Genomic DNA, 20303 nt, shown 5'->3' with positions numbered 1-20303 from the left:
GAGAGTGTCTCAGATAAGCTCCCACCTCAAGGGTCTCCTGCTAATGGATGGTGCACCCCTCCGCTTTTCCAAGGAAAATTCCAGGGCATCCTTTGGAGCAGCCAGGCTTTGGGGCTGGCTCTTCAGAGTCCCTGGCCCCCTCCAGGGGCCTGGACGGCAGAAGCCAAGGGGCTCCTGGAGCAACACTTCTGGCGCCCACTTCCTCCTTGCACATCTGAGCTGGGGTAATTCAGAGTCAAACAGAAAAGAGTCCGCCTTCCACGGGGGCAGATATGCACTCTGGTGCTCCCAGGCCTGCTCCACTTCGGTTCCCCCCACTTTAGGAAATGCACCCCGTTTCCAAGCCAAAATTCCAAGGAGCATCGGGCATCCTTTGCTCACGCCCTCGCGTTCAAGCCAGCCCCGACCGCTCTGCCTCCCGAATACGTCACACGGCCGCCACCTCCCCGGTCACCACTGCCCCGGCTCAGCCGAGCCTTGCTCCAGCCACTTCCTCTCTTGCTCTTCGAGCAGTTCCTTCAGCCAGAGTGACCTGGGACGCCAACCACATCGCGCCCCCGCTCTGCCCAAAACCTCCCACCGACTCTCCGTCGTCTCCGGGGCAAAACCCCAATGCTTTTCTCAGCTTGTGAGACCCCGGGTGACACGACCATGACCCAGCCTGCTCTCTCCTCGGTTCCAGAGGTCCAGCTTGGTCTTTGGCTCAGCGCTCTCTCTCTCGCTCTCTCTCTCTCTCGCTCTCGCTCTCTCTGCCTATCACGCTGTTCTCCATAGTCACGACCCAGAAAGTTCCTCGACCTCAGGTTCACGTTCAAAGAAAGCCTGCTCCAGCCTCGGCCGACGGTCTGCAGCCCGCCTGTTGACGACGCTCCCTCGTCACGCAGGGCCACGCCTCTGTCCTGTGCCCCACGTCCGGCTCCTCTGTCTTGCCCACCGCAGTCTCCCTGGTGCTCAGCACAGTGCCGGGCAGACAGGAGGCGCCCGCCCCGTGTTTGCAGCAGGGGTAGTGAATGGCGGGTATGGGCGGATGACAGCTGGGACTCCAGGGCCGAGGTTCCACCACCGGGCCTTTGCAGTGTCTCATCACCCCCTGGGGAGGACTGGGCTCCCCGGGAGGGAAGAGCTCTGTGCATCCTAAATTCTCCCAGGGAGATCGCGGAGGGGATCTACAGCTGATCTAAGTGCGGGAGTCTGGCCCTCTTTCCCCCTGCATTTATGACCTGTATGAAGACAGGAAAGGGGTTATCATGTTTTCCCAATCCTCATCCAAGGGCCTTACATAAAGGGGTTCAAGGTCAAACTTCGGGTCCGGGTAGCCTGGGTTCAGGTCCAGCAGTCCGCTCTGGCTTGCAGCCTGTGGCGCCTCTCTTCACCTTCCTGAGCCTTCCTTTCCATTTCTCTAAAGTAATAACAGTCTGTGTATGATTACATTGACAACTGATCAGGACACTCCTGTAACAGCCAGTGTCCAGCACATAGTAAGAGCTTAATATAACATTATGATTTGTCTCTTTAATAAGTTGATGAAAATTAAGGTAAGGCAGTTCCCCATCCTACCACTAGGTGGCAGCACAGGCTTGGCTAAAATGACAGCTCTTTCCAAAGAGGAAGCCCTAAGCAGCCTGGCACAAAACGGCCCCAGAGCCCGGGAAACTGAAGCAAGGACCTCTGAAGGTGGTGAGAGCAGGTCGGGGGCTTGAACACAATCGTTCTGCCTCTATGTCTAGGAGGGGCTGCTCTAGCCCGGAAGTCTCCCCAAAAGTTCACAGGTTGGAAACTTGACCCCCAAATTCCTGCATCAATGGTATTTGGGGCAGGGCCTTGGCTCAGTCCTTTGGCTGAGATGCAGCCGCGAGTGGGAGGCCCTCCTGATGGCGTTGGCGGCTCTGCAGGAAGAGGAAGAGACCAGAGCTGGCGGCTTGCCCGTCCCTGCCTGCCCCGCCGCAGAGCCGACGCCAGGGCTGTGTCTGGAACTTCACTGGCGGCCCAGTGCACTTGTCTTTACAAGCCAGCCAGTTTCCAGCGTTTAGTGAGAGCAACAGGAGAGAGGCTGAGCCAGGCCCCTCCCCGCCGGGGTGCCCATGGCACACCCAGCTCCGGGATAGGCTCTTTTCTCCACTCGGAACAACGGGTTCACATGACTGAGAGCTGCGCGACAGGTGCTCCCATAATCGTTAAGATACGAACGCATCGGCTCCCCACGAACGAACGACCGTCTGTGGGAGAGTCACGTTCTTCCCATTTTACAGATGGGAAAGGTGAGGCACAGAGAGCTTGCAGAATTCGCCCGAGGACACACAGAAAGCGTAGATTGGGACTATAAGCCCCAGCCTTCTGGTACAACCTGTGCTATCTCGGAGCTTCCTGTATTCTTTGGTCACCTTAGTAACACCCTTTCTGAGGGCATTCGAGGTCTGTTGGACTCACACAGCTTCCTCGGGGCTTTAACATTGGCTCTCGTTCCACTGCAGGTTCAGTTCCCTGAACCGACGTCTGGGTGAGGAAGTCACGCGGTTTTCCAATGAAGGAAAAGGAATCGTTCCGCAGAGAGCTGGGGTAGGAAGGCAGGTGCTGTGATGGCGCAGACACTGTTCTGTTCGTAACGGGACCGTCTCCCGATTCCTCCTCATTTTTTAAAGATTTATCTATTTATTATTGAAAGGCAGAGTTACAGAAAGAGAGAGAGGTCTTCCATCGCTGGTTCACTTCCCAGATGGTTGCAACAGCTGGAGCTGTGCCGATCCGAAGCCAGGAGCTTCTTCTGGGTCTCCCACATGTGTGCAAGGGCCCAAGGACTTGGACCATTTTCTACTGCTTTCCCAGGCCACAGCAGAGAGCTGGATCAGAAGAGGAGCAGCCAGGTCTTGAACCAGAACCTGATGCCGGCACCTCAGGCGGAGGCTTTACCTGCTATGCCACAGTGCGGCCCCAGTTCCTTATCATTTAACCCCAGTTCTGCCACGCAGGCGAGTTCCCTGGGCCTGGTTAGTGGCTAACTTGGAGCACAGATGGGAGGAAGAGGAGCGGGGCCTGGCCATTCAGCTCTCCCCACTTCCTTCTCCTCCGGGCTCTAACATGAGCCTCAGGGAGCTCGGGGCAGGGTGGGGTTCGCACACACAGGAAGCGCTTGTGTGTTGGCCTTGCGGGATTGCTCATTCCTCCAGCGTCTCTCCCACTCCTCCTCCTCCCCCACCTCCTCCTGCCCCATCCTCTTGCTCTCCCCTCCTCCTCTTGCTTTCCCCTCCCCCTTCCTCCCCTCCTCCCCTCCCTCCTTGCCCTTCCCCTCCCCCCATCCACCCTCCTCTGTGAATGCCTGGTCTGCTCTGGCCTCCACGCCCAGCAGTGCCTGGCGCAGTTCTGGTGCCCGAGACATAGCTGCTGAATGGCTGCAAAGGCTTCGTGGAGGCGGTGGCCTCTGACCTTGGGCTTTGGGGCCTGGAAAGATCTTGACAGGTAGGGGGAGGGGACGCCCCCTAAAGGGGAAGAGTGGCAGGGGCATTCGAGAAGAACCCCACCCCACCCCACCCCCCCACCCCCGGCTGCTGTGGGGAAGACCCTGGTTCTGGAGACCAGTGAGGAGGCGGGGGCAGGGCCCAGGAGAGGGAGGACGGCGGCCTGGGCCCAAGTCTGCAGAGGGGACAGGAGCAGCAGAGGGCGGAGGTCCCCGGTGGGTTTGGGGGTCTGATGGATGGGGGCAAGTTGGGGCCTTGGGGGGAAGCTGAGGCCTGCACGGCTTCATCACAGGGCAGAAAGCCCTCAAGTCAGAGCCCACGGGAGCGTTCCTGCTGCCTGGAACTGAGCTTGGGGGCAGTGCCCGCCGGGCCCGCGGAGAGGGGCCAGCTGAACAGAGCCCTGCCTCCTCACTGAGGAGCAGGTGGGCCACGGAGGCCTTGCCGGCACTCAGGGCTGGCATGAGGGCACTGGGAGGTGGCATGAGGGCACCGCTCCTCGCTCTGGTGTTAGGGGCTCCCAGCAGCAGGTGGGCCACGGAGGCCTTGCCGGCACTCAGGCTGGCATGAGGGCACTGGGAGGTGGCATGAGGGCACCACTCCTCGCTCTGGTGTTAGGGGCTCCCAGCAGCAGGTGGGCCACGGAGGCCTTGCCGGCACTCAGGGCTGGCATGAGGGCACTGGGAGGTGGCATGAGGGCACCGCTCCTCGCTCTGGTGTTAGGGGCTCCCAGCAGCAGGTGGGCCACGGAGGCCTTGCCGGCACTGGGAGGTGGCGTCCCCCCAGAACAGACCTGCTCCTGGCTCAGCAGGGGTGACGGAGCCCCTTCCTTTTATTCTGATTGTTCTAGAAACGTGACCTACAGCGAGTCTCCTTGTAGTCACCCAGCCGATGAAAACACTGGCCCCTCTCAGCACTCCAGAAAAGCCCTTCTTGCTCCTTTCCCAGCCCCACTCCTGACCTGGACCAAGTAACTACTAGTTTAATTTCTGTCACCATAGATAAGACTTGAACTTGAACGTGAAAACTGCTCTTGAACTTTATATGGAATTGTACAGTACGAACTGCTTCTGTGTCTGGCTCCTTTAGTCCATGCAAGGATTTCAAAAATTTTTTTGCACCAAAATAATCTTATCTTTTAAAAATTTATTTTATTTGACAGGCAGAGTTAGACAGTGAGAGAAAGAGAGAAAGGTCTTCCTTCCGTTGGTTCACTCCCCAAATGGCCACTATGGCTGGAGCTGCGCTGATCCAAAGCCAGGAGCCAGGTGCTTCCTCCTGGTCTCCCATGCGGGTGCAGGAACCCAAGCACTTGGGCCATCCTCCACTGCCTTCCCGGGCCACAGCAGAGAGCTGGACTGGAAGAGGAGCAACCAGGACTAGAACCCGGCACCCATATGGGATGCCGGCACCACAGGTGGATGATTAACCAAGTAAGCCATGGTGCCAGCCCCAATCTTATCTTTTAATTTATTCTCCACCAACTTTTTGAAGTCCGTGCCATCCATCCCTGGGGCTATATCATCAGTGGGCTGTTCTTTCCTATGTGACACACAGCACAGTCACCCTGGGGACCCGTGGGGGACTTGTTCCAGGGCTTCCTTTGGACGTCAGCATCTGCAGGTGCTCAAGTCCCTCACAGGACACGGCAGGGGTGGGGGCATCCTGTGCCGTGGTTGGGACACCACTGGGGATGCCCATATCCCATGTCAAAGTGCCTGGGTTCAAGTCCCAGCTCCACTTCCGATTCCAACTTCCTGCCCTGAGAGGCAGCAGGTGACAGTTCAAATATTTGGGTTCCTGCCGCCACAAGGGAGACCCAGAATGAGTCCTAGGCTCCTGGCTTCAGCCTGGCCCAGCTCTGGCTGTTGCCGGCCGTTGGGGAGTCAATGAATGGATGGATCTTTGTCTCTCTTTCAAATAAATAAACATGAATTTAAATTTTTTATAAGTGTAAATAGTTGTTTAGGGGGAAAACACCAAAAATGTTTGTACATGTTTCACAGGCACAATTTTTTTAAAATAAAGGAGTCCTTTCTTTAACAAACAAAAAGATTTAGTTATTTATTTGAAAGGCAGAGTTACAGAGAGAGGGAGAGACAGGGAGAGAGATCCGCCAGTTCACTCTCCAAATGGCTGCAATGGCTGGGGCTGGGCCTGAATGAAGCCAAGAGCCTGGAACTGCATGAGTCTCTCACATGGGTGGGTGCAGGGGCCCAAGCACTTGAGCCGTCTTCTACTGCCTTCCCAGGCCATTAGCAGGGAGCTGGATCAGAAGTGGAGCAGCCAGGGCCCAAACCAGTGCCCATATGGGATGCCGGCATCACAGGTGGGAGCTTAACCCACTGAGCCACAGTGCCCACCCCTCATAGACACGATATTTTAAAAATAATTTTGATTGTCGCGGATACAGGACCTGCAGATGCAGAAGGCCAACCGTGACCCACAGGGGGAGCCTGCTGCAGCCCACCCCCTCTCCTGTCCATAGGCATCAGGCCACTTCCAGCCCAGCGGAGCTGTGAATGCTGTGAGCAAACTCACACAAGGTCTGGATGTCCACATACGCACGTCCCCTGCTCTTGGGTAAACGCCTGAGCCTAGGAGTGGAGACTCCCGGTCACAGCTGGGTGTGTGTTCAGAGGGAACTCACCTGACAGTTTTCTCAAGGGGTTGCCCCAGCAGCCTCTGCCACAGGAGAATCTTACTGCTGCACCTCCTTGTTAATATCAGACCCTCTCCCCCACTCCAAGAGACCTGGTCCCTACAGTGTGGTGCACTGGAGGTGCCGAGCGTGGGCACATTGATCTCACAGCCCGTGAGCAGCGCAATGGTGAGCGGCCATAGCGAGGCATGAATGGCATCACCTTGACTTGGCTGCGGCCCCAGAAACCCAGTGGCCAGGGGCATTCAGTCAGCACAATGAACCTGGGTTCCTGACATTGCCAACACACTCGTCACCTGCCACTAAGCGCAGGCACTTATTTTTTAAAGCCAATTCACTTTTTTTTTTTTTTTAACTTCTAATATAAAGTCCACCAAGTCTCTTTCCGCCCAACCCAGTGGTGCCCAGTGCTCCGTAGCGGTCGGTCCCACTGAGTGCGCCTTTCCCCTGGACTGCCCCCGCCCCGTGACCGCTGCTTCTCAGCCCCCCTTCCTGGCTCCTCTTCTGCCTCCCGCCTCGGGTTCCCACCCAGCACCACCACATGTCCACCTGTTGTCTCCAGCCCCAGCCTCCGACGACACCTGGGCACCCTCTCCACCTCCGCGTTGCCCAGGCATTTCGAACTCCACTTCTCCAAGCCAAGCCTGTCATCTCGCACCCCCACCTGGGCCAAGGGCTGCGCTTTCACCTCTTCACCTGCTCACGGCTGAATCCCAGGTGTCACCTCCAACCTCACACTCTTCCCTTCTCTGCCTCCCTGTCTCAGTCACCCTTCCTTGGAGCCTGGGGAGTTGTAGCAGCCTCCTAACGGGTCTCCCCACACCCGCTCCCAAGTGCAGCCAGAGCGGCCTTTCCGAAACCCAAAGGTGGTATCACTTCCCGACCACCAACGACCACAGCCCCCCCCCACCTTCCTCCCAAGAGCCAAGTTCATTGTGCAGTGCCACCTGCCCAGTCCTGCGCACCTCTCGTCCTCGCCTCCTGACCACCTCCACAGGGGGACAAATCGCTTGTTCTGCCTTGAACATTTGCCCCCCGGCTCCGGCCCTTCGCAGCTCCTCGGGTTCCTAGCTAAATGCCGGCTCCCCAAGGAGGTGCTCCCCAACCCCTCGCCCACATTAGAGCCCTTTCCGGTTCTCACCAATCTCTCTTCTCCCTCGCAGCACTGGTTGATTTTAGCTACGTGTTGATTTTATTTAAAGAATTCATATGTAGTGACTATTCGACGCCTGTCTTTCCCAAGGTAACACCTCCAGCGCCTTGAGGTCAGGGTGGGACCCTTGCCTATAGCACTGCGCCGGACACAGCGCTCAAGGCACGTGCTTGATCGGCATCCTGGCCTATTCAACGCCCCCTAGGGACCCCGAGGTGGGCATTTTATCAGACAGCAAGGAGCTGAGAGAGTCGGGGTCTCGCCCGAGATACAAGGCAAGGGAAGACGTCAGGTCCCGTGGTCCCAAGTCCTGGGGCCGGACCTTGCTGCTGGTGAAAAAGCAGGGAGGGGACGGACTCTGACCCAAGAGGTTTTCCCGGAGCACAGAGTCCGCGCACCGCGGCCTCGCGAACCAGGTCTGTGCTACGCCGCCAGGCTCTCAATGGGTACAGATCACAATCTGCTGCATATGCATGAGGCGACCGTGGGAGGGCCGGGTTCGGGGTTGCCCAGGCTGCGCCTGATTAAAAATTTCTCCCGCTGGAAGCCTTAGACCCGCCCAGAATTGCTCCAAAGTACGCACAGAGTTCCCCAAGGGTCGTACGTGGAGACTCTTGGGGGATAACGGGCGAGATGACCCCCAAATTTTGGCCGTGCGATCAGGCGTCTGCCGTGGGCAGCCCGAGCCCAGGCGGGGTCTTCAGCCGGCTCGACTAGAAGACCAAGGGGGCGTCTCCCCAGCTTCCTGCGGCGTCGGCGGCGAGCTGAGGTGGAGGGAGGCTGCGGCGGCGACCGACACAGTGGCGGCGACGCCATGGCAGGGCTCGCAGGTACCGTGGCGTCAGCCTCCCGGGGGCGGGATAAGAGGCCCTCCAGGCGGCCGCGCCGCCATGTTGTCCCTTCGGGGTCACCTTAGGCGTCGCTGGGTCCTTAACTGGGGTTTTGCTGCCCGCACCCGGGGGTGGGGGACCACCCCGGTCCGGCGTCAGGTGATTGCCCGGCTTGGCCCCAGCCTGGGCCTTAGGGGTGCCTTCCCGGCCCGAGGGTGGGTCACCGGGCTCCTGGCTCTCGGCTCCAGCCCCCAAGGTCAGCGCCCTTCCGGGATGTGGCAAAGCAGGAGGGGCGCGGGGCTGCGGAGCGCGACCACCACCTCTTCCGCCCGGGGTCCCGCGGAAGGGGCCCGAGCTTGTGAGACGCCCGTCATTCTTTCCCTCCACTTCACTTCCGTTTTTTTTTTTTTTTTTTAAATGAGAAGGGGCTTGGGGAGAGAAGGGGGAAAGGGGTCTCCCGCCCCGGGCCCCCCGCTTCGGCGTCTGGAGTGATAGCCTGGCTTTGGGCTCGGTGGCCGGTGCTTCCCGCTCCGAACTTGACACCAAGTCTACGCATCCGTTCCCTCTCCCCGGTCCGTAGGGGAGTGGCCGCCAGGGGAACTGAAGGAACGGAATGCCTGGCGCGGGGAAGGCCTGGAAAGGAAGAATGGGGGATGGGGGCGGGTGCGCTTCCCTCTGCTCTTTCCTTCTGGCTGCCTTGTCTCTTTTCAACCCTAAGTGTTGGGGGATTGGGGTCTGGCCTGGGAAATAAGCAGCCTTTCACCCCTTTCTGGTGCGTTGACACGGTCCAGCCACCCCGCCAGCCTTCTGGACGGCACCCCAAAGCCGGGACCCCACCCCACCCCACCCACCTAGGAAAGTTGCAGCTTGCGTGCTAATGCCAAGTGTTCCATCTGGTTGGTTTGCCTTAAACCAGAGACTAATGAATGGCAAGCAAGTCTGTTAGAAGGCTCGGGCGCTGGAGAGCAACCAGGCTTGCAGTGGAACTGACCGGGTAAATTCCGTATCTAAAATTGATCTCAGAGTCGCTGCCAAAAACAGTTTAACCTTTTATCTGGAATTCGTCTGCAAGAGGAATCTGGGCTAGGCTGTCTGTGTGTGTTGTTCTGCTATCTTTGGAACACACACATTTCCATTTTAAGCCGGGTACTGTGCGATAGACCAAGGACCATGTGTTGCGTGCCTTCTGACTTGCTGCTCGGGGAGCGCTCAGGAATCCCGATCCTGTTGGGGTTTGGGCCCGGAGGGAGGGAGGATGAAGGGCACGTTCCCTGAGAAGACGGTGACAGCCCGTCTCTGGGGTGCACAGAGGAAGTCGGAGGTCACAGGGGAGAAGAGACTTATTAGATGTGTGTGTGTCAGTCTCTCGGGGGAGGTTGACTGCAAATTCCAAATCTCCCTTTGGCTCCTGAGGCGGGCCAAGTTTGGAAATAAGTATGTAGTAAATGGCTCAGCAAACCTGCTCCCCCGTCCAGCCCACGTGATAAGCTGCCGCTGACACCCAGTTGAAGCTCCAGAAACGTGGCCTCTGCCCTGCCCAGAACAGCCAGCCTTCCTCAGTCACAGCCCTGGTCCTTAGCCGAGGGCCCCTGCGCACACCCTGCGGGCCTCCACGTCAGCCGGCGAGCTTCTGAAGAAGCTAACAGTCATCTCGGGCTTCGTCCCAGGACCCTGCCTGTGGAGCCCCCACCCCCCACCAGCCGCCCTCACTACTAGTCCCTCACTACTCGCCTCTTCTGGCCTTGGCCTTGTGGGCATGGTGGTGGTGACAGTTTAGGGAAAAGAGAGGACTACGGGCTTTGCAATAAAACGCTAGTCATTTGGAACTCCTCCCGCTGCTTTCTGTCAGATTAAAACGTTCGCACGGTGTAGCTTGTGGAGAAGTTTGTGAACAAGACGAGACTAATAGGCTTTGCGTGGGAATGGAAAAAGCACACGTTCCTTCAGTCTTCGGGGGGGGGGGGTTGCCGGGGGGACAAAAGTGGGGAATTGACATTACACATTGACGCCCCCCATGCTGCCCCTCCCCAGGAGTGTGTCATGTGATGTCACAGAGCCCTGCTGGTGGATGGGTGCAGGAAAGGGCTTTGCCAGACCACCTGGGACGTCCCGGGGCCACCAGGTGCCTCCTGCCCTCTAAGGAGGGTGGGAGCCGTCCTGTGTCCAGAACAGCCACATCCTCCCGTGCTGCCTGGCCTCCTTCCTTGAACTTGGCTCGCTTGTAATCTGGACTGAGGTCACAGCGTCTCAGGCAGTAGGGCGGCAGGCACGCCCCTCCAAGGCTCCGAGACAAAGGGCAGCCCTCACTGCAAACACAGGTTGAAATGTGTTCGTGGTTCCGTGAGTTGAGTGTGGAAAGGCACAGAAACTCCCAGTCTTGAGGCCTGTCAAAATACAGGCTTCTGCAGGCTGTGGCGGGACCAGGTGAGTGACCTGGGGCGGGAGGAGCCCTGCCTCGCCTTTAGGCTGTGAGAGCCTCCTCCGCCATCTTGAAGATGGAGTGTCAGATCGCACACGTCCCAGCGGGCGGGCATGCTGATGGCAGAAGGTTTGGGCATGCTGGGCTTCACCAGGCTCTTGGAGGCCGGCTTGCAGAGGGGAAGGCAGGTGCGGGGTAGGAGGTGACCGCACCTAGTCCCCTGGGCAGATCTGCGCCCCGCCATTCTCATGCGAGTGCAGGTGGAGGTACCTTCTTGGTGCTGGTGATGGGGCTGAGAGACAGGGAAGGGAGGGACGAGCCAGCTCGAAGCGGGTGAGGTGCTTCATGCTCCAGAACCTTCATGACAGCTGTGACTAAGGGATTTGAGGAACTGGAGGAAGGGAGATTGATGGCCTCCAACTCCCTTCCTTGGTGTTGACCCAGGAACAGGTGCGTGGTGACAGGGACACAAAAAAACCAGAGATGAGCCTGAACAGGCGGTAGGGCCATTTGGTGAGGCAGTCAGCTGACCCCATGTAAAAGGATCCCTGGTTCGCTGAGGAGTGGGAGATGGAGAAGTGGGAGCGCAGCAGGCCAGCCCACCCACCCACCCCGCTGCGATGGCCGGAGCAGGGTGCAGAGGCCTGGTGAGCACTCAGAATAGAGAGGCTGATGCTGAGAAGGCAGGGAGCCCAGCGACCGGGAGAGCGAATGGCAGAGAGGTTTCTGGGACAGGGTGAGGGAGGCCCTGGAGAGCAGCCAGGCCAGGCGGGGTGCCGTTGTAGTGCTTTGATGGGGGTTGGGGGCCTGGGACATTGAATTGGGTGGAGGAGGTGCCACCTCGCCCCAGGCTTGTCCAGGCCGGTGTCCACCCTGCCCAGTGCTCCTTTCCTTGAGGGCTGTGGGCCTTGTGCTCTGAGGCCTCCCCTTGATCCTCAGTGCCCCATTTTGAGGGCTGCTGCCACTTCTTTTCCTCCCATCTGACCAAAGCAATGACCTGCTGTGGCCCCTTAGCCCAGGACGCACCCTCACTCTCCGAGGAGGGAAGTGGCCCTTATTCTGGGACCACAGGTGGAGGTGTCCAGCTTTCTTTGGGGAGGGGGAAACAGTCTTTTATGTGAGGACACCTGAGATGGGGCTGGGTATGTGAGAGCCCCAGTTTATCCCCAGTCCTGCCCCCCCCCCCCCCCCCGTGTGCCCCCTCCACAGCAGACACATCGGCCCAGTCTTAGAAGAGGCCGCAGAAGAAACCACAAGAGACAGGTTTTTGGTGTGCCTCCACCGCCCCGCAGGGTCCTGGGACACTGCGGGACAGGGGAGGGACTGGTTTTTATTTTTTGTAGAGGTGGTCCCTGTCCTCCAGGAGCTTACAATCTAGCTGGGGAGACACAACTAACGCACACTTAAACAATCAGTACAATTAGCGAATACCACAATATTGACCACAACTGCGTGAGACCAGGGAAAAGCAAGATCAGTGAGGGGCAGCTCAGAGAAGGTATTTTGTAAAGACGGGATTTGTTTACTGGTTGAACAGGTCCAAATCAAGTGGCACATTTGGGGGGGGGGGCGGGGTGAGCATTGGAGGCGGTGGGGGAAAGGGGAGTGGAGAGAGCAAAAGGCAGCAAGGCTGGAGTGCACGTGCCCTCGCAGGGGCCGGCGAGAAGGCCCTCACTGGTTCTCACTGGTTCCTAACCATCTCCCCCCGCCCTCCAGTCCCACACTCGGGCTCGCAGTCTGGCGCCTTCTCTGCTGCCCGAGAGTCTGGGCTTCAGCTGCTGATGTCCGGAGGCACATTCTGCTGGCTGGTGTGCTGCTTGGATCTCCGTGGTGGGGTCTGCTGGCATGGCCTTGGCTGTGGGCTGGGATGGCGCTGTCCTGACTTGGTCCAGATCAGAATGTGATGCCTAGGCCCAGATCTCAGGGGTCTGCTCCCCCCACCCCCCTGCCCCCGCCCCTGCCCCCGCCGTGGGACCGGTGCACAGGGGAAAGGGATCTGGTCTTCATGGTCGGTGCTGCTTCTCCGGAGGACCTACTGGCCCCTCACTGACCTTGGCAAGTGCTCCTCTGGCGAGGGAGCACGGGGGACCCCCCATTCCTGTGCGGCACTGGCTCCCATGCTGGCTGAGATGGACAGGAGCACCTGATGACGCGGCCGCCCAGGGCTGGGAGTCGGGGCCTCAGTTGGGGGCTCTCTGCCTGCGCTCCCCCAACACCTGCCGCCCGGTCCGCGACACCGTGTACGCCAGCTTCTGCAGGGAGTACCTGAGCACCTGCGGAGAGACACCCAGGACCCGCCCTTAGCGGAGAGCGCCCGCAGCCCGCCTGCCGAGCTGCGTGCCCACCCCCGCCCCGCCCCCTGCCCCGCCCGCCTGTCCGGCCGCGGGCCAGAGAGGCGGGCGCGGGGCACAGCTTGTCCACGAGTCAGGGCAGCTGGAGCTTTTCCAGCTGTGCTGAGAGCTGCATGGCGGCAAGCTGATTGGACCCACAACTTAGGTATACCTCACTTCTCGCAATGGGCTGTGTCCCTGGAGGATTTCGAAAAGCGAATCCTACCCAGTAAATGCAGCATTCCAGGAACACCTTGAAGGGAATATGCGATTCCTTTGGCAAAGGATCCCTTTAGCAGGGACTTCTTCCTGCACAGGGAGCCTTTAGGGTAAATGATTTTATGGGCAAAGTGCTTTCCTCCGAATTTTGTTTTATACAGAGCACTTTCATCCCCGTGGTTTTCGTCTTTATAAAGCATTTTGCCCCCTTCTGGAAGCGCCTTGCCCCCCTTCCGTTTTTCCTGCGAAGAGCTTTTTCCTGGGTTTTCTGCAAAGCATTTCTGTCTGACTTATTTTTACCTGTTAGCTGCTTTGTCTTAATTCTTCTGCAGTGCGCTTTTTGTCTAATGCATTTGTTTTGTGCCACGTGCTCCTGTCTGATTGATTTTTCCTGCAATGCGCGTTTTCCTCCTCTCCTTTTTTCCCCGTGAATTACTTTTCCTCTAATTTGTTGGGGATTTTTTTGTGAAGTGTTTTTTCCTAAAAAGTGCCTTTTTCCAACTTGTTTTGCGTCCCACTTCGGCAAGCACTACACACACACACATACATTTTTTTTTTTAATTTCCCCGCAGTGCGCAATTTTTAAGATGGAAAATTTTCTTTATGAGAGCTGTGAAGTCTCACAGTACAGAAGTGCCCCCGCCTCCCTCCTGGGGTCGAGTCTAGGCATAGCGGGTTTTTCTTACCGCGTAGGTAGCTAAAAGCCTCGGCGATCGTCCGCGGCAGGCGACCGCCGCGCCCGAGTCTTTGTTCCCGGCCTGGCGCGGGCGCACTAGGGAGGGTCTGCGCGAGGAGGAGGGCGCGGGGAACGGGCGGGGGACACGCGATGCCGGCAGCGGCAATTGGGCAGGGATCGCGGCAATCGGGGTAGGACGGGCTGGGAAGGCGGCAATCGCGACGCGGGTTTGCGGGATTAGGGTGCGCGCATCGGGAGCGGGTCCCCACCGGGAGCCGCGACACACTTACCTGCAGCAGCACGCGGAAGATGTACCAGCCGATGATGAGCAGTTCGGCTGAAGCTGCCGCCACTGCCGCCATGGTGTCGAGAGTGGAGAGCGGTCGGTGGAGAGCGAGGGTTCGCCGAGGTCCGCCGATCTCGGAGTCCGCTGGTGGGCGCACTGCCGCAGCCGCGGCGCCGGGCCTTAAGTACCCGCCCGCCGCCCAAGTACGCATGCGCGCTTGAGGGGGGGGTTTCATGAGGAGGGGTAGCCCGGGGCGCTCATTCGCCAGGAGAGAAAAAAAATAATCCATCTGCTCTTTCCACACCGACCCCCGCCTCTTGAGTTCCATTTACGCCCCCTTCCAGAAGATTCCGCCTTGCCCGCTTTTGAATTTTGGTGTAAAATGGAGGGAGGGGTGCCACGGTCCTGGGTAGAGCAAGGGGCGAGGGTAGGGAGAGACCCTGAGTGGTGCCCCTCTTTCTGAACCCTGGCCGAAAGGTTCGCGCACCGCGCCCGGTGGCGCTGCAGAAAGCGCCTCAGGCCTGGATGGAAACCCTGAGTTAGGGAGGGGTCGTCTGCCCCAGGGGCCGCGCTCAACCCTCTCCTCCCAATATCCCGTGAGTGGTAACCCCAGTTCTCTGCTGCCCCAGGGTCCCCGAGCGTGTATCCCGTTCCCGATTCGGGGGAGCGGTGAGAGCAGGCTCTTTGGTAGCTGCGCTGACTGTAGGGAGCCCGCGGGAGGGGTGGGGCAGCCAGGGAGTGAGGTCTCCGGGAAGTGGTCTGGCTGCGCTCCGGAGACCCCTGGCCAGGTCCTTTCCGCTCTGCCTTCCCTCCCCTCCCCCTCTCCTGGACCCTGGCAGGTCTGCCTCCCCAGCGCAGTTCTCTGTACCCGTCGCCTTGGGTGCTGCAGCGCTGAGCGGACTTTCGCTACTACCAGCAGAGGGTCGTGGCTACTGCAGCCTGGGTTCCCGGGGAGGCGGGTGGCGCACGACGCCCGTCTGGCCGTCCGGGTTTTGCGGGTGGGAAGAACGAAAGGCGAAAGGCGGCTGTGAGCCTGGCCGCAGCGCTTTCGCAAAGCACCTCTCTCCAACAAGTTGCCTGGCACAGGAGCCAACTGGCGTTTGCCCCTGTGTGGACAGAAAATTAATTTTGATTAAAAGCTCATAGAGGTCAGTTTCTGTAAAGGGCCAGCAGCAGATGGAGGTGTAATGGTCCAAGCCAGTTCAGCTTGCATGAAGCAGCACAGTGATTTTTTTTTTTCCTACATTGACTTTCGAAGAAGTTGGCTGGTTTTGGCAAAGCGGTGCTGGGCTATTTGAAAAAGGCAAGCTTGGCCCAGTCTGCTGCCGTACTGAAAGACTTGGGGCTGCGCTGTTGCTGCGGCGGCAGCCTCCCGGAGCTCGGGAGGATGCATTCATTGCCCGCGGTCTCCAGCCACAGTGCACCACTCAGTGCCTCAGCTCGCCACTCCTTACCTACCGCGGGAGAGATGCTTGGTACAAAAGCCTGTCGCACCTGGCGCGGGCACAGCATGGAGCCCATGGCTGTCCTGTGGCAACCGCAGGGCGGGATTGAGAGGTCTGGGCCCCCCGAGGACGGGCCGCAGCCCCAGGAGGCGATACATGATCTCTGCTGGGCAGGGCCCAGGCAAAGCCAGTGCACTGTGCAGACCGTGCCACAGAGCCCTCTCGGGAGCCCCCAGGAGAGGCCCAGGGAAGGCACCCAGGAGGCTTCCCGAGTTGGGGACTTGGAGAGGAGTAGAACGTCCATGGGTGGGCAGGGAGGAAAGGGACTCACATTTGCTGTTGTTAACCATGATCCATTTTCCCAAATAAGTATACATTCTGTTCCTGTTTTTTTGTTTTGTTTTGTTTTTGTTTTTGTGTGTGTGTGTGTGTGTCTGTCTGTTCTCTGTCTGTCTGTTGTGTTGACTTTTCTCTTCAGGATCCCTGCTGCCTTGGTGACCCCAGGCTGACAGCCAGAGAGCACAGCGGCTCAGCTCCTGGAGAGTGAGGGCTGAAGAAAGCGGAGGGCAGCCGCCTGCGCCCGCTGACTCCCATTGGGCCGGTTCCTGCAGCGGTGCCCGGCAGCCTTGGCGAGGTCCTGCCCAGCAGAGATCATGTATTGCCTCCAGTGGCTGCTGCCCGTCCTCCTCATCCCCAAGCCCCTCAACCCCGCCCTGTGGTTCAGCCACTCCATGTTCATGGGCTTCTACCTGCTCAGCTTCCTCCTGGAGCGGAAGCCTTGCACAATTTGTGCCTTGGTCTTCCTAGCAGCCCTGTTCCTCATCTGCTATAGTTGCTGGGGAAACTGTTTCCTGTACCACTGCTCCGATTCCCCGCTTCCGGAATCAGCACACGACCCCGGCGTGGTGGGCACCTAACAGCCGCCCGTTAGCTCTCCGAGGAAGCAGAAGACGGGAGGGGAGGCATTGGCGTGGGTCATAAAGCATTGGAGTTCCGAATCCCGCAGCCCCGCGGGTGCTACATTCCTGACGGCGCCTTGTTGGCCTGTGATGTTTTATCCTTATAATGTGAATAATGGCACTGCCCGGTGCTTTTATTGTAGAGTCCTATAGTTGTGGGTGGTCTTGTGTTTGTGTGTGTTCTGTCCCCACCTTGGTCCCAGCTGGCGGGATGGCCACCCCCCTTGCCTCATTACTGCGAGGAATCTGTGCCCATCCTGGTCAACCGCCCCAGCACGACCTGGGCAGATAAAATGCCAGACTCACCGTCCCCCCAGTGACGCCCCCCCGTCCAACCCCACCTGTCAGGGTCTCCTTCCTTCCCAAGGTGTTACTGTGACCCTGCAGTCCCTCTCCTGGCTTCCCTTTAGTTCTCCTCTGCCCCTCTCCTTTTTGGGGGAGCACCTGTCCACGACAGGGCTCGTCTTTGCACTTATCTCGAACTTGAAGAGATTGCTGACGCCCGAGAGCCTCGCTTTTCCATCCCCCCTTCCCTGTTGGCAGGCCAGACAGAAACCTGTCTTGACTGTGTCCCGAAGTCTCCAGTATTTTCCCCCCACTTCATTTTTAAGGAAGTAGCAGCAGAGAGATGTTGCTCTTCACCTGGCGTCTGGGCTCATGCTTTCCCGCCCAGCCTGCCTTCCCCCTTGCCCTGCCTCCTGCCTTTCTCAGCCATCCCCAGGAGGGGGGCCTCACTCATCGTGTGTCCCATGCATGCTCCGCGGGACTGAGATATGGCGTGTTCGTGTAGATCTAGCAGTCCTCAGCGAGTGAATGAGCGAGCACGTGTGTGTTTGATAGCAGCCACGACACGATCCCCTGGATAGGTGTTTGGCTATTTCTTGGTGTGCCGTGAGTGTGTGTGTGTGTGTGTGCGCGCGCACGCACACGCGTGTGGACGTATGCATACAGGTGCACGTGTACTTCCTTTTGAAGAAGCTTTACCGAACGTGTTCTGATTTCGAGGTTTAGCAGTAGCTAGCTGTATTAGTGCCACTGCAGTATTTCTTTAGCATGGGGATTGCCGAGTGACCAGCACGCTGGACTCCGAGGTGTTCAGACAAGACGCAGGGGAGCAGTGGCCGTCGTCCTCCAGGCCAGGAGCCTCTTCATCCCTGCGCGTGTGGACTGCATGATGAAGAATCCACAGGAGGACTTTGTGACTGTCATTTGCTGCTTTCTTTTTCTGCGCTTCCATAACAAGTGTTGGCCAATGGGACTTTTCTTCCGGCCGCTGCCCACTGGGGCTCAGCATGGTCGTCCTTCCACTGGGAGCCGTCCGTCTCTCTTCGCCCGAGGAGGGAGGGAGGCGGGCCAGGCAGTGGACAGAACTGGAGGCAGTCCCTCTAGGGAATGGGACTGCGAGGCCACACTTGTGAAACATTGGGACTGCTGTTCTGGAGCTTTTATTTCTGGTGTGTGCGTTGCACAGCTGTTTGAAATGTTCAATAAAGCTTTATAAACTTTACTTTGTGGTTTTCTGTGGCTGCAGTCCATCTGAGTGGTGGTGTTGGATTTCTGAGTTGGTGGAGGGCAGAGGCAAGCACGGAGGGGCTGAGTCCTTGGCGCCAGAGTACCTTAGCCCGAGAATTTGATCTGTTCTCTGGAGAGCAGATGGTGGGTTTTGGGGGAGGGGGCTCGGGGGCCGGAGCAGGCAGTGAACAGGAGGGAGCCTGAAAGTTTTCCGAGATGAGACGTTCGCGCTTCTCAGCGCCCATGGCTTCCCGCCCGAAACTGTTTCCCTCCATAGGAGACTGGAGTAACTGATCCTCGACAAACAGCGTAGGACAGCTGGAGCTCTAATCATCAAGGATTTTTTATGGTGCTGCTTTTGAAATAAAAATAAAGCGGAACCCCTCATGGCATTTCAAGTGGAAAAATAAATAAGGCTGGCTGTCCAGCGAGCGGGCTTGGGCCGACGGCTAGCAGTGCACGTGTGGAGTGGTACCCCGTGGTGGATGTCAGTGTGCTCCCCTGGCCGTGACTCTGAGGCAAAGCAGCATGGATGGTTAGGGCTGTGCCAGGCACCCACCTCTGCATCTCTCCTCCTCTCTTCTAGAAAGCATCTGAGAGCACCGCCACGGGGTGGGGCTGCGGGAGGCTCTCTGGAGACAGCAGTTGTGAAGGGACCTTGGTCCTTGCCTAGGTCACCTGCTCTACCCGACTGCCACTTTGTCGCCATGAAGTTGTGTGCAGTGTTCTACTCTCTTAAATCTCCCTGTTGTCACTTGATCCCTTTTTTGTTTTTTTTTTTTTTCCATGCCTGGTCTTGCTTATCAGTACTTTCTCCTCTTGATCAAAACTTGCCAAAGATTTGTCTGTGTCGGAGGTACTTGCAAAGAAGCAAACGTTTATCGATTCTATCTGCTGGGTGTTTTTCCTGTCTGATCCCTTTGTGCTTTGATCTCTGAATTCTTCTCCGAGTTGCTGTGCACCTTTGGGGTTGTGCAGTCTTCAGCGGAGGAGCCACGAACACCGACAGACAGCGTGGCTTGTTCCACACACGTCTACACGGCGCCCCTGTGCTCGGCCCATGGGGGTCTCAGGCAGGACCCAGGCCCGACTCTCCAGGAGCTCATGATTCTAGCCTGGCGTGGAGACTTAACAAAATAGACAGTCACACATTCCAGAAAACCAAACAAACAAACCAGAAAGGCCTGGGTGTCGCCCCTCTCCTGGAGAGGCACCTGGGTGAGAAATGAGGCCAAGATGATTGCTTATTTTGCTCTCCCTAAGCAAGCAGCCCTCTGTCTTCAGTCAGAAGAGTCCCAGAGAGGCCTCCCTCCGAAAGATGTGTGCCCCTTCCCAGCAGGGAGCCTGCAGCCACTCACCCCCAGGCGACTGCCGCTCAGGCCCAGCGGTCTCTGCCCTACAATGCACCGCACCTCCCGGCACCCTGAAGTGCTTTTCAGGAAGTGGTTTTGTTGTTGTTTTGAGGAACAAGAAAAGTAGATCCCTCTGGTGGGAAAGAACAGGGGCACCAGACCTTCCACCGGCCACACTCTGCAGTCGGGTTGGTCAGCGTGCCGCTGCTCACGTGCCGCCTGGTAACCAGGGGGCCTCGGTCTGGACTTCTTGAGCTGGTCCGAGCCTTGCTCTGGGCCCCAGTTTCCTTGTAGGTAACACGCGGGCTTTGGAACACACATCAGCCCTGATGTCCTGAGATCCTTCCTCCCAGGATCGGAGGGACCTCCTGGACCTGCTGGAAGGTGGCCGAGCTCGGAGTAGGAGGCGGTACACTTTCAGGGACAGCCTACAAGTGCTTTATGCTTTAGGCAGCACCACTGTCGGGAAGCTTTCCTGGATTTCTTCTCCCTGGAGACCCACCTGCCTCAAGCCAGGCAGACTGCCCCTCCTAGTGACTGAGTCCCTGGGGGCCGTGGCCCATGCCTCCCCCTCTGCCGGCCATCATCCCCTGCCGTTCAGAGGGAAAGTCAGAATCCCATGCGTCACAAGGCCTTGGCATCACCACGCGGTGGACAGGGTGGGATGGTTCCCGCCGTCAGGGAGGCCTCCATGCGGATGGGAAATGGGGTGACATTGAGGACTGTGGCAGGTGCTGGCAGACGGGAGCGGGCAGCTGGTGCAGGCCTGGGAGGACTGGCGTTCAGGCTGAGCCCTGGCGGACAAGTGCACATGTTTGAGCAGCGAAGTCACGGATGAGATGTTAGTTCTCATCTGGTCAGGGGTCTCCGATAGGGACTTGGGCTGACCACTAACACAGGCACCACGAGTATGTGGCTGCCCCAGAACCAGAACCTCCGAGGCTTTTTCAGCTAAAGAGACCAGTCTGCTTAACTCTGGAGGGCTGCTGGAGACCCCGAGGGGCGGGGGCC

At 58.4% G+C, this 20303-nt stretch overlaps 2 protein-coding genes across 3 annotated transcripts; one reads left to right on the top strand and one right to left on the bottom strand.

The window, feature by feature from the left end:
- The first annotated feature begins 8011 nt into the window (after positions 1–8011).
- Positions 8012–17935, top strand: BLCAP (BLCAP apoptosis inducing factor). The gene is made up of 2 exons (XM_062204180.1): positions 8012–8094; positions 15948–17935. The coding sequence occupies exon 2, from the start codon at positions 16123–16125 to the stop codon at positions 16384–16386; it is 264 nt and encodes an 87-aa protein (XP_062060164.1). The 5' UTR covers positions 8012–8094; positions 15948–16122; the 3' UTR covers positions 16387–17935.
- Positions 12115–14162, bottom strand: NNAT (neuronatin). Of its 2 annotated transcripts, none has more exons than XM_062204182.1 (3): positions 14029–14162; positions 13021–13096; positions 12115–12786 (listed from the first exon to the last, which is right to left on the bottom strand). In XM_062204182.1, exons 1-3 carry the CDS (start codon positions 14098–14100, stop codon positions 12557–12559), a joined length of 378 nt encoding a protein of 125 aa, XP_062060166.1. In that variant the 5' UTR covers positions 14101–14162; the 3' UTR covers positions 12115–12556. The 2 variants fall into 2 exon arrangements, with proteins under 2 accessions (XP_062060166.1, XP_062060167.1); XM_062204183.1 differs by having other exon boundaries at positions 12604–12786; positions 13016–13096.
- Positions 17936–20303: the final 2368 nt, after the last annotated feature.

This window comes from Lepus europaeus, chromosome 10, assembly GCF_033115175.1.
Source record: "Lepus europaeus isolate LE1 chromosome 10, mLepTim1.pri, whole genome shotgun sequence".
Classification (NCBI taxonomy): domain Eukaryota; kingdom Metazoa; phylum Chordata; class Mammalia; order Lagomorpha; family Leporidae; genus Lepus; species Lepus europaeus.
The sequence above is the reverse complement of the archived record's forward strand: the minus strand, read 5'-3'. Positions and strand labels throughout refer to the sequence as shown.